Source organism: Triplophysa rosa, linkage group LG15, assembly GCF_024868665.1.
Source record: "Triplophysa rosa linkage group LG15, Trosa_1v2, whole genome shotgun sequence".
Classification (NCBI taxonomy): domain Eukaryota; kingdom Metazoa; phylum Chordata; class Actinopteri; order Cypriniformes; family Nemacheilidae; genus Triplophysa; species Triplophysa rosa.
The window spans coordinates 4,364,603-4,378,366 of NC_079904.1; the positions used below are offsets into that span (position 1 = coordinate 4,364,603).

The 13,764-nt window shown below is 37.4% G+C and overlaps 1 protein-coding gene across 4 annotated transcripts in view; it reads right to left on the bottom strand.

Annotated features, from left to right (window-relative positions):
* tbc1d32 (TBC1 domain family, member 32) overlaps positions 1-13,764 on the bottom strand; it is a 34,040-nt gene that overhangs the window by 12,208 nt on the left and 8,068 nt on the right. For 3 of the 4 annotated variants that reach the window (XM_057353466.1, XM_057353464.1, XM_057353465.1), the window contains exons 18-28: positions 13,364-13,443; positions 13,099-13,237; positions 12,720-12,807; positions 12,346-12,464; positions 11,444-11,563; positions 10,919-11,007; positions 5,973-6,095; positions 5,007-5,115; positions 4,426-4,519; positions 3,257-3,382; positions 1,185-1,270 (exon numbers count right to left, since the gene is read on the bottom strand). In XM_057353466.1, the coding sequence (XP_057209449.1) occupies positions 1,185-1,270; positions 3,257-3,382; positions 4,426-4,519; positions 5,007-5,115; positions 5,973-6,095; positions 10,919-11,007; positions 11,444-11,563; positions 12,346-12,464; positions 12,720-12,807; positions 13,099-13,237; positions 13,364-13,443 (1,173 nt within the window). The remainder of the gene's footprint in view (positions 1-1,184; positions 1,271-3,256; positions 3,383-4,425; positions 4,520-5,006; positions 5,116-5,972; positions 6,096-10,918; positions 11,008-11,443; positions 11,564-12,345; positions 12,465-12,719; positions 12,808-13,098; positions 13,238-13,363; positions 13,444-13,764) is intronic. The other variant, XM_057353467.1, reaches the window with a different exon arrangement.

Sequence of the window (13,764 nt, forward strand, 5' to 3'; positions counted from 1 at the left end):
CGAGCGAACCAATAGGAAGCCGGCAAAAACAACTCGGTGGTTATGACGCGAGCGGCTAAGTGAGATGAAGCACGCGTGCAGTGACGGCTCGCCCCGACCGATTTGGTCAATGAGAAGGGAGGGTACAGAGCCAAAACCAGAGGACGTGTAAGGCAAACTATGTACTGTGCAAAAATCTAACCAAAAGATCATATCTGTGATCTTTTATTCATAATTAAATGAATGAACAAATATGAACAATGAACAAAGTTTGCGTATTACATATTAAAAGTTTCTGTGTAGCATTTCCTACTATGCTTTGTTAAAGTGTTTAATTGATTCCTATTGAGCCAATTGTAGAGCAAAATAATGAGGATTATAAAGGCTTATAATAAATCTTAAAACAATAATGGTTTAAGAAGGCTGTGATTTTTCTTTTGAATTAGTTGTATTAAAAAGGCTCAACCCTGCAGATATTTCTTACAGCTGGGATTTAGTAAAAAACACCACCAATATTGCTTTTCGAAATCTTTATGTTTAATAAATGAAAACCCACGCAGCCTCGACTATTTCCCATTCCATTTGTGGGAACAGGAGGCAGACGAATGTCTTTCGAAAGAATAAGTACATCACAGTGAAATGATTCTCATAGTACTGAACTTGTTCAGTGGTTCATGGGTCTCAGGCCAATTCTGGTTTATGAGCAGCCAAATAAATAGCCTTTAAAAGACTTTTAAAAGGAGAAAAGGTTTCTTAAATGTTATATTTTGTTGAATTCAAAGGAGATGTTTCATTTGGCATTCTCAACCAAATCAGGCACATGGCAAAAATCAGGTATGTTCTGCGATGTACAATATCCCTTTCATAAAATCTGGACTACATAAAACACAGGTTCACTTGGAACAAGAATAAACATGATTTGTGTCTTATTGGCCGACCTTGAGCAGAAAACACTGAAATTACATTTCGTACGATTTTGGTACAGTGTTGGGTGTTGATATGCAATAACAAATCTGAGTCCTAAACAAAAACCGTTTGAGGACCACTGATGTAAACACGTGCAGAAAAAGTCATGTTATATGTTATAACACCACAATGTTATATTCACATACGCCTATGTTGCTCTTCAAGCATTTCTTTTGGCCCTGCGGTGTGGGTGATATCTCTGCTAGACAGAAAACATCTTTCATCAAGTGCTTTGACTGACCTTTATATTCTGCAGGAGGAAAGAAGCAGTCGATGGACGAAGATGAGAGATGCAAGACGACCCGCTCCAGCAGATCGGCGAGCACTGTGAAATCAACAGTGAAGAAAATATCAGAACCACAGAAATAAAGGACGAGAAACCTGCATCTCCTGCAAAAGTGCCCCACTCATACAAAGCCTGGATGCCACTTAAACATCTTTGAGCTATTGAGTTACAAACAGAGATACCATGAGAAGAATACTTATAATATCATTTCCTAAGTGCGTGTGCAGGCCTTAGTCGTCCTGTTTATCTATTTAGTTCAATATTCAGCCCAGCCATTCACTATGAATAGCAAACCATCAATGTTTATAACTCTCATAACTCAGCAGACGGAACGAGGAAATATCCGGTTCTGATCTGAGCGTCTGAAGCCTAACATTAGCCACGTTTATATGAAACCAAATAATCCATTGATGGCTCAATCGGACTGAAAAGCCTTCGTGTAAACACATAATCAATCCGAATGAGGTCGATTCGATTGAAATTTCGATCGGATTGAAAGGGGCGGTGTAGACCGAAAGCAATCCGATCAAGAGAAAAAAATGAAGCATGTAAACGCTTGAATCAGAGTATTTTCTCAATCGGATTTAAAAATGCCTTGTCTTAATTATCTAATGTTTGCGTCAAATATAGAAAAATCACGCAAAACTTACCACATGAACATGTTTTATCCATGGCAATGTTACGCGCATTATTATGGGAACGGAGACACGCGCTGTGCATTCTACAGGGCTTGTGGGTTCTTTTATAAGATAAAGCAAATAAAGAACCTTGTGTTATTCGAAAACTTTGTTTTCTTTGCAAATGTGAAAATACTAACTATACTGACTTATACTTCCTTCCAGAAACTAAGTTTGAAGCGAGATGTTAGACGCTGGGCACAGTGTTGCCAGGTCCTGTTGTTTAAAGTCCTTGGTCAATTGGGAACTTTTTTTTTTCGCGGGTTAAAAGTGGAATAATGTTGTTCATCAGATGTTGATAATTGGGCCATGCGAGGGCATTTGAGCTAGTTTTTGGATCGTTTTGAATGGCCATGGAACTGGATTTTTTACGCAAATCTGGCAACCCTAGCTGTCCGCTTGCGCAGTTCGGAATATATTTCATGTACATGTAAAGAATTTTTGAATCGTATTGCATTTTGTTTAGGGGACATGTAAACAGCACTTTCATAATCTGCAATCAGATTGAATTCAGTCGGAAAATAGGTGCATGTAAACATAGCGCTTTTTTTACGTGGGATAAGACATCAACAGATACACTGATAATCTTCATATCATTTTATATAGTTGTAATGTATTATAAATATTTATCTTCCCAAACAAATAAAAGATGTGAAATACAGGAGAGTTCAGTGTCTCCCTATTTAAATGTAAATTGGTTATATCATCCTGTCCCTTTTTATTTCTTTTTTCTATAAACTGTTTTTTTTTCATTCACCAAACCCATAATTTACCCACGACCATTTCCACCATCTCTCTAACCCATAGAATTAAATGAGCAGTTTAGCGCTGCTGTGCCTCCAGGACGTCTGTGTTAAACGGCCTATTCACATGTGAGATGAGTAACAACACCAACTCACAAGCTGGGGGTTTGCTGTCTGCCCCGTCCTTTAATAACAGTGTCTGTGCTTGCATAACATTGACAGTTTGAAAAAATAATCTGCACTGAAACTTGGTCAAGTTGGACTGAAAATAAACTTCAGCGAATAATTTGGGATTCTTCGGAAGAGTATTCAGAGTGACAGCTACTGACAGTCTTTTCAAAGTTTGCCAAACTTTCCCTTTTTCCTCCTATCTGTAGTTCTTCTGTAGTTTACAAGCAATGTCATCGATGAAGTTCTCAGAGCTCAAACCTTTTTTTATGAGAGGGACCTCAAAGCTGCATGAGCCCCTCACACCACAGGGGTCCTGTTTATGGCTTTGATTTTTGATTTTTTTATGACATTACCCCCTTTATAAAGTCAAACTTTGAGATGAGATGGGCTGGGCATCAACTTGAAGTTCAGACGGTGTTGAATGTAGGTCATACCGTATCCAGCGAGAGTGTGTGATCTCGCAACCATGATTTTACAGAACTGTCTTCTACATTCTTCCATCCAGCTAGAGTCCCTTTCTGCTTCCTTACAGGAGGCCAAGAAAGCACTGATCTCAGATTCTGAGAAGAAACACAAAACAAGACGTCAATTAATGACTACATGTCCCTCGCAAAGTCTCACTTCAGTGCCTCTATCATTTTAAAGGCCAACTTGAGTAATACAGTAGATAATTATGAGTCAACGTTCCGACGCAAACCCAATAAACGTCTCGAGACAGGTTTAAAGAAACATATTGTATGCCATTGAATCAGTGAATAGGACCGCAACCATGTGCCGATACTTATTTGTAAAGGAAAAATGTTTGCGAGCTGTTAAGAACCTCCATTCCCTGTTTATTGAGCCGGAGACAGCTGTCATTTAAAAATAAAGATGTATTGCCGTAACTGTAAAAAGGAGAAACGAGTATGTCGCAAGGAGGAAAAACTGTCCTTGCTAACTGGTTTACACCCATAGAAAACACGGTAAACTGGGAATTTAACTTTAAAATAGGGCGATTAATCGTATCCAGAATAAAAGTTCGTTTTACGTAATATATGTCTGTGTACTGTGCATATTTATTTTGTATTTATAAAAACATACACGTACATGCATATATTTAAGAAAAATATAAAAAATAAAAATGTATTAAACATAATAATAAACATTTATATATATATTAAATTATTGGTCAATATAAATAAATACATGTAAATATTTCCTAAATATGTATACATGTATGTGTATGTGTTTATAAATACAAAATTAATGTGCACAGTACACAAACAGTACAAAAACACAAACGTTTATTCTGGATGCGATTAATCGCGATTAATCGCTTGACAGTCCTACTTTAAAATAATAATTTATGAATTGTAAGCATAAACTTACCTAATGCCACTTTATCATGATGCATTTCTGAATTTTCTTTAATATGTAATGCTTCATAATTTAATAAAAAATGTAACTCGCGCCAACAGATACATATGGATTTAAAGACAAAGTATGTTTTTCTCAAGCGCTCTGCTGCTGTTTCGAGTGACAGCACATGCAAATAAACAATTTTATCAGCGAGCCCAATTCATAATGAATTCTCCCAGTCCCTAATCTTTCTGTGGGTTCTTACCCTGTTTATTGCGGAGAGTCTTGTGCACGTCGAGGATATAATACTTGGGCAGAGGATAGATGGACACCATCGGCCAAGGGTAAGGATCATTCCCCTGCGAGACAGATGAGACACTTTAAATTCAGCACGTATAAAAACATAATTCCTTCCTTGCAACTATAATTAACATCTATTTAAAACTGCAATTTCAAGCCAAGAGTCTAACTTCATTACAAAACAATTGAAAAGCTAAAGAATAATAAGGGCTTTATGTGTCTTCCAGCCCTGTAAACCAAAAGAGAAAACGAACAGAAAAGGAAACCAGGAATAATGCTTTATTTTTGTTATAAATATCAAGTAGTGAGTCATAATCCTGAGGTTCGTCTGCTTAAATGCCATTAATGTCATATTCAGTCATTAATCATCCTGTCAATAGCCTTTGTCCAACCCAGCCTTCACAAATTCTTTTGACATTACAAGAGAAGCTTCATCTGTCAAGTTTTGCCGAACAACTTTTGCCGAGTAACAGTGCCCTGGTACACAAAGTAAAAATATCACTGCAAGTCTACATAATCATCAGATCAGATAAGGAAAGATGAGACCTTCTGTAGGGCTCGGGGAGGAAGTCTCCTTTCAGACGGGCCACCTACTGCGCCGATTCGAACCAGGATGTGGCTTCTTTCCACAGACAGCCCATCAATGATAAACTCTCTGGGAATAATAAGGCAGTATAAACAAGCAATATACAGAATCAATAAATTACCACAGCATGTTTATGTATTTACAAATATATAGCGATACATGTAAATGTACGGTATATGTGTGCACAAATACAGCTGCGGAAAAATGTAAGAGATCGTTTAAAAAATATATTTTCAGTTTTTCATGTGTTTAGGTAAATGATGATTTTTCTTTCATTCTGTGAACAATATTTCTCCCTTATTTCAAATATTGTTTCTTCTTGCATTTATTCGCAGAAAATGAAAACTGGTGAAAATAACAGAAAAGATGCTTTGTATTTTTTAGACCTGAATTACTGCGAAAAGTAAGTTTATGTTCACTTTTAAGCAACACAACAGTAATATTTTTACATGTATTTGGGAAAGTTCCAAATTATTTTTTATGTGATAACCTCAATTTATATCATAGTTTTCTTCAGGTGTCTTGTCATTCTGTCAGTCTTTCACGTTGCTGATGAATAGCTTTGTCACTCCTGAGGGTTTCATTTCGTTGAAATTCAACAGACACTGGACTGGAATGACCACAATACATCTAGAAATGCTGATTTAATGAAAATTTGGAATTGTCTCTTAACTTTTTCCGTGGCTGTATATAAATAACCTTACGTAAGTTTTCTTTATTAGCCATTTTATATGAGGGTCAGATTATTATGCCACACAATGTTGCTGTTAACTTATGCAGTAATGCCTAATCAAAGGTCATATTTATCCGCATATCCGAGTTTTTAATTTGAATTCATTTTAGAACTTAACTGTGCATCAAAAACAAAACGTATTCAAATCTTTAACTTATAAATACAGGGAGGGAAGTCAGAGACGGCCACCCACCCTTCACCCGAGGGCGGCTCTGTCACATTAGCCCTCTGATCCTGCAGCAGTAACTCAGAGACATTGAACTGAGACTCCAGAAGAAGAAAAGTATCCAGGTTACAGCACAGTACGCTCAGGAGCCTAGAAAGAGAAAAGACAACAAGCAAAACGCCCCAAACTTTTAGCAATATATCAGCATGACATTAAAGAAAAGTTTAATTTATATAAAACCTCGAGGTAGCTTAATGCCAAACAGAGTGATTTCTAAACATCGAATAAACTGAAGACATGTTTGTCTGATTAAATGAATTTTGCACCTGCTTGCTTCCATCATTAAAGTCCCCGTGAACCGGATCGTTTTTACTTCCGTATTTTCGAGTGAAATGGAATTTCCAATGAGAAAAATAGTGGGCGTGGCTATCATCTTTCTCCGCGATTTGATTGGATGTATAAAAACAGCAGTTGCATTTTGAAATGGAACTGGCAGCTGACTGAACGTTGAAAGGGAGGAGTTAACGGATGCTCCGCCCAAGCCGTCTAACATACCTCATTTAAGATGGATGGTCATTACAGGAAGGAAGTGCATTTTCAGATTTTAACTAAAGATTATGAGGGCACAGGAATTTAACTTTAACAAAACTCCACACATCACAATATTATTTGCCAGCCATCATCTGGTTAAGTGTTATGTTTACTCTTCAGACTGTAGAATAATTTGTGATTACTAAAGAATAAAACTTTTCTTCTGCATCTCCAGTATAATAAAAGTTTGGTATATCAAACGAGTGCCAGTTTCACTAATGGATATCATTAACGCTCAACTCCTCTGAGGAACCACAGGGACACGTTACCATGAAATTCAGCATGGAAGATGTCACGATAATAAATCATGAAATCCAGCACTAGACCAATGGGATGAATATAATCTGTATGAGCGCAGAACGGTGATATCGCTATATATTTCAGTTCTGGAGAGGCCATAAGGTCTGAGCAGCTGGAATTGTGAGGTGAGCAGCTGGAATTGTGAGGTGACACTGATTCTTCTCTCTAATGGATTCTAACGATGTGATTCAAAGCAGCGGAGCGAATCGTAGAGGATTCTCAGACATTAAACTGCGCTGTACTGTGACTGAGATTGAATCAGTGCGGCATCAGCGGTTCATTGCAGCTAAAGACTAAGAGAAGAACTCTGTGCCAACGTCACTGTGGACAAATGAAAATGTACTGTATAATACTTATACAATGAGGAAAAATACTTCTGACTGTAAGGAAGATATACAGTATGTTATAAACATGAGGATAAGAGAAAAAATAACTTATTTTGCAGAGCAAGATTAGACAGCTTTAAAGGGATAGGTTACCCAAAAATGACAATTCTGTCTTCATTTACTCACCCTCAAGTTGTTCCAAACCTGTATAAATGTCTTTGTTGTGATGAACACAAAGAAATATGTTTAGAAGAATAGTAGCAATTTTCAATTCTGGGACATCATTCAGTACCTTAGTAGAAAAAATATTGTATATTTTTTGTACTGTTGAACACAAAGTGAGATATTTTGAAGTATTTAGAAAAGCAAACAGTTCTGGGGCACTTTTGACTACCTTTTTAATTTTTCCTACTATTATAGTCAATGATGTCCCAGAACTGAAAATTGCTAACATTCTTCCAAATATCTTTCTTTGTGTTCATCAGAACAAAGACGTTCATACAGATTTGGAACAACTTGAGGGTGAGTAAATGAAGACAGAATTTTCATTTGTTGATGAACTATCCCTTTAAAAGTGAAAAGCTAACAATACTTTTCTTATAACACTACACAGTATTGGACACAAGGAGGCGCTTTATCTATTCACATCCAAATGTGTGTGAATTGTATGGTGATATTTCACAAACTGAGATGTTTAGCATGTGGGAGTGTCTGAGTTATTTCCTACAGATCCACACCCTGAAACTTTTGATTTATGTGCATGTTCACCTCATTCCCCCTTCCATCCCAACAGCCAGACGTTCAGACATAACAGTCTCACATACAGTGAGACCTTAAGAAATAAAACCCACCCACCAACATTTCAACAAATCACAGATGTCCAGCATTTTCTGGCATTTTTAATTTACAATAGTTTTTCATTTATAATCTAATTCAGTAAAGTAGGTGAGAAGTCAAGGACGTGGATTGGGCTAGGAATTGAACGGTTACGGTTTCAAACTCCAGAAGGGTTGATAATCTTAAAGAGTACATAACATGAGATCATGAAAATTACATTTCATGCGGTGTGTAATGTTGCCGTGTTTGAAAGTAAGCAGTCTGCCAAGTTGTAAATCCGAAGGTGAATGAATAACAAAGTCATTGGCTTGGAAAAAAAGGAGTCGACTCTGAATCACGCAAACGAGTCGTCCCTAGTCCGATTCGTGAACCGCCACGGATTTACGTCACTACATATAGTCCCCGCCTACGTTTTGCTAGGACTGCCCGCGAAAACTTCACTCTTCTCCCCCAAACACTGTAGCTCCTGAGCTTCATTCGCGGTAGACCAATCACAGCAGACTAGACCATCTGACCAATCACATCAGACTAGGCTAGCGGAAAGGAGGGGATTAGACAGATGAATCGCGGAACGAATCATTTGAGTGACAGTCAAGAGGACTGACTAAGTAAGAATAACTACTTATTATTACGAAATAATTGTGTTTTTACACCTTCTATGTACATAAACTTGTTGTTAGACACTCCATAAACCAAAGTCGGACCTTAAAAATCACTAGTTATGTACTCTTTAAACTAACGGCTCAAACCCAAATGACTATTGGTCACACTGAACAAAATCAACAGCTAAATAATTCATGGTGCTTGTAAAGGACCACAATTTAAACAAACTAGTAATCATAAGTTAGTATGGTATTATGTTAGTAGTTAAGTTAAGTTAGTAGAGAGTATTATGTTCCTTTTTTAAGGAATTGGGCTTATGATTTTTGCCTAACACACCTTAAATAGTTCAACAAGAAATAACTAGGGCTGTGAAACGATTAATCGCGATTAATCGCATCCAGAATAAAAGTTTGTGTTTACATAATATATATCTGTGTACAGTGCATATTAATTTTGTATTTATAAACACAAAACATACACATACTTGTCTATATGTTTAGGAAATATTTAAATGTATTAATTTATATTTACCAATAATTTAAATTCTAAATAAACGTTTATTTATTGTTATATTTGTTGTTTTTCTGAAATAAATGCATTTATGTGTGTGTGTGTGTTCATAAATACAAAATTAATTAGCACAGTATACAGACATAAATTACATAAACACAAACTTTTATTCTGGGTGCGATTAATCACGATTAATCGTTTCACAGCCCTAGAAATAACACAAAATATGGCAAGTAATTAATACTTTCTTCATTCACACAACTTGTATTTTATTTTGTAAATTTCTAGCCTAAACTCTGAATAGTGTTAAAGGAACAGTTTACCCAAAAATTAAAATTCTGTCATCACACCGTCGAGTTGTTCCAAATCTGCATAAATTGATTTGTTCTGATGAACACAGAGAAAGATATTTGGACGAATGCTTGTAACCAAACAGTTCTTGGCCACCATTGACTACTATAGTAGTAAAATTTACAATGATAGTCAAAAGTGCCCCAGAACGGTTTGCTTTCCTACATTCTTCAAAATATATCCTTTTGTGTTCAACAGAACAAAGAAATGTGTTCCTTTAAATTTACTGAGCTCTATGCCACACCATACATCTTGACTTTATTATCACAACGTAAACTAAAATAAACATGACAGCAACAAACAAACTCGAAAACAAACAAAGCACTCATTTTCATCATCCCAATTACTCTCTGAATCGCCAAGAGCAACCCGGCAATCGCCACTGGCAACTTCTGCTGTGCTCAAATAACCATCTGAAGATTTATTTTCAGGCTTAGGCATTAGCCTGACAAAGCGCTAACATATTCACAAACACACATCAAAACAAAGACATAAACTTGAAGACACAATGTTCATTCTGAGTCTCAGTCAATATTGAAACTTCAAACTTTAATCACAGCTGTCTAGCAAAGCTGTCTGAGATGTCACATGCCATGACGAGGAAGACATTTGTGGAATAAATTGATGGAAAGACACTGGACAATTTAATTTCTCTAGCACTTCATAAAAATAGCTCATCTAACACAGTAAGAATCAAACGGTGAGGTCTGTTCTAACGTCTCACAGGGTCACGAACAGTAGGGTGGAAAAGCTACTAAATGCAAATACACAGTTAGAATAGCAAAATAAATATGGAACTAGCAAACTGGATAGACTTGATAAAAACTGAATTCAATTTAGAATTATAATGGTACATTAATGTTGAGGTTTTTGTTACTTTTGTACACCATGTAATGTTTTTCCTTGTTCTTCTTAATGCATTATTTTACTCTTTTTGGACACACGGATTCCTTTTTGAAATCCAGAGGGTTATGATGTATGTGACCCTTATAATGATAATATTGACACTGGTTTTAATATAAATGCCTCAAGTAGTTTAAATAATTGCTGTAGCACTATGTATCTACAGTATGTAAATGTGATCTTAGCCTGCGGTCAGTGATTTAAAGTGCTAAACCAATTCCTTTCTCCTAACTCATAAAAAAAGAGTGAAACTATTTTGGTACATATAAGCCAAAAGCATCTCGAGCGTTCCTTCAACAAGTACCCCAATCAATTTGACTTCCTTTGAGAGCCTGAACTCTGTCATATCGCGACATCATCCTGTCTGGCATTAATTCAGGATCATCATAGCACAGAGACCACAAAGACCTGAATCAATCTGCCATTGATCCTTGGAGAAGAATGAATGGAGAGGAAGAAAATGCTAATCAGATAATAAAGCTCTTTAAGAACCTTCTGTCACATTTGTGCACTTCCATTTACTGGTAGAGAGGACTGAACTATCGATCCTACCTCAGGCCAAACGTGTGGGACTGCTCGTAGTTGAAAAGCGAGTGAATCTTTGCATCGGAGTTAACAATGATGAGACGGTCCATCAGGTCCTGGCAGAAAGAGTGAATCATTGTCAGAAAACGTACAAGTGCAACGCAGAATGTGTTTAGTTCTGCGATGTGTTACAGGCCCGGTGAAAGTCTGCCCTCAAATGATCATGATTTGAACTGCAAAATAATCAAATCTGATCTTACAGATTTTGTATACAGCACAGCAAGGGTCTTTAATGTGGGTACAGCTAAGGATCGACTGATATACAAGAAGGAAAACGAATAAAACTGCACTGTAAAAAAACGGATAAAATACATTTGACCTTTATTTTACAGACATTTCCATTCATGCTAAAATGTAATTCAATGTAGTGCAAAATACAGGTAAAACAACTGTAAAAAATGAATACGGAAAATTCCTTGTGCCCCGTTTTTACAGATTTTCTTTAGAGTGATGTGTCTTGGAAAAGATGAGCATAGATTCTACTGAACTCACTAAAACAGAGGAGGCCATCTCTCTCAGATTGTACTCTGTCTTGTTGGGAAGTGTTCGACGTCCCAGCAGTTCCCACACAGCATGAGGTGAAGAAAGAAGGTTTACTAGAGAAAGAAAAGACTTCACACACACATACACAGATTTATTACATTTATACCTGTAATAGTGTGAGTTAATATAATGGCTATACAAATACAACGTGCAAGACGAGAGAAAGCGCCCAGTTTAGTTTCCTAATATCTTCCTGGTTTTATTGAGCACAATTCATCAGTGCATGTGTAAAAAAATGTACGTTCATATGGCTCTTATGACCCTTTCTGGTGCTTGTCCATGGTTTGGCAGCTGTGTGTCATACTGATAACATTCAATTTTTTCTCTTCTCTTCTCTTCTCTTCTCTTCTCTTCTCTTCTCTTCTCTTCTCTTCTCTTCTCTTCTCTTCTCTTCTCTTCTCTTCTCTTCTCTTCTCTTCTACCATCAGACACCCATAACTCTAGGAGAAACAGTCCTGTTCTCAAGGCTATGCTGCATGATAAGTTCTTGAAACAGTAAAGCTGATAATTAACCAAGTAGCACACTCTCTTCTGTCTCTTTTTTGTTGCTGTACCCCATTGTCGAAGGCTGTTTAGAAAAAAAATGGAATAAAATTGATCTAACAGCATCTATTTCAAAGCACACCGTCGGTTGTGAATTGCATGTCACGTTGACTTTAAAGTGCAAGGTTAAGTGAAAATTTCAGCTTCACCTGAAAAATTGTCCTTTTGTTGCACAAGACTCATATCTGGCTGGTTGCTGTTTGTACATACAGTATTAGTAAAATAATTTATTATGAATTATTTATGACTTAAGCAGGTTTTGACACCATGATGTTGGATATTGAAGGTGAATGATGGGAGGTGACAACCTTAAGGCAGCTCCTGTCGATGGGGTCCATCGGAGTAGATTTCGGATGGACCACCCTAACGTCCTCTCGTCCACATTCCAGCGCTGACCACAGCTCTACCACAATTGTCTGGACAAAACCTTCAAATCCGTTTAAAACCTAGTTTAAAAACCTGAAATCGTCGTTTTCAGAGTAAATCGTTTCCTTTGACATTAAGCAACGCTGTTTGTTGCCTCAATGAGCAATGAGTCTCAGACTGAGTGCTAAATCGATAGTAATAATTGTAGAAACACGAACAATCTAAAATGCATTCAGTACATTTTTAACATGACATTTGGTATTTAAAGCTATTAGTTGTTGTTAAGTAAATCGGTCAACAGTAAGACGTTTGCTACCTGAGCTTTGCAAGGCCACGATGCCTGGGGCTGTCGCAGCAACCTGGGTCACCATCACACCGTAACCAAACTTCTCACACCTGCTGACCTGACATTAGACAGAACGGAGGAAATAAGCATTCGTAGATCAGCTTCCTGTTGCTGAGGACAGCCTGAGGATATGTGCATAATGTAAAGTTTTGGGAAATATTACCTTTTATATAAGCTGGACTTTTTATATCTTTCGAAGAGTGTTTAAGAAATATATTTAGATTTAATTGATGTTGAAAAGACAGATGCTATGGTTTTGATTACCAATAATGAATGTGCTAAGGTGCTTTGAATACATGTGTCTGCCAAATGCGTCATTGTAAATGACAATGGTATCTGATCATGTTACCTGCAGCTTTTTGGTAAATCTTGAGAACATGTATGTGACGCACTCGTTGATGGCACCGGTCTGTTGGAGAAGCAGCAGTCCTTTTGGCGTGGCAGCAAAATTCAGCAGGTTGTCCAACAGCATCTCTTCCCATGCCACTCTGCAGAATTCAAATAAAAGATTCACATAAGACAGACGTACGTTTCCTCTTTCCTACACAACAGGCCAAAAACAGACAGCTTGTTCACGAACAGGATAAGACAGCTGGGGATGGAGAGATACTCACACGTTCTGCGGTTCTTGGGCAGCCAGAGCTGGTGGGGCTCCAGGAACCGGGGTGGGAACTCTCTCTGACAGCGAGCTAGTCTGCAGGGAAGAGACTTCAGTGTTAGGCTGGATAACTTCATGGCATTCAATCCCTTCGGCTAAATAATGAGACGACATATTGAATGTGACGCCGATTCTTCCTTCTGCTTGAACCTCGGCCCATGGAGGAAGGGAAACCCACAGGGCTTTCATTAGTGACGGCACAAAGCTTTACTGCTGCTTCTGTATTCCACAAAGCCTCCTCACACAGGCCAGAGAACGGACGTTCAGCACTTCTTCCAACATTAATATTGTTTTGCACAGGGAAACAGACACTCGAGGCTCTAAAGCTGCTGTCCAGAATGAAGTAAAATGCAGGAC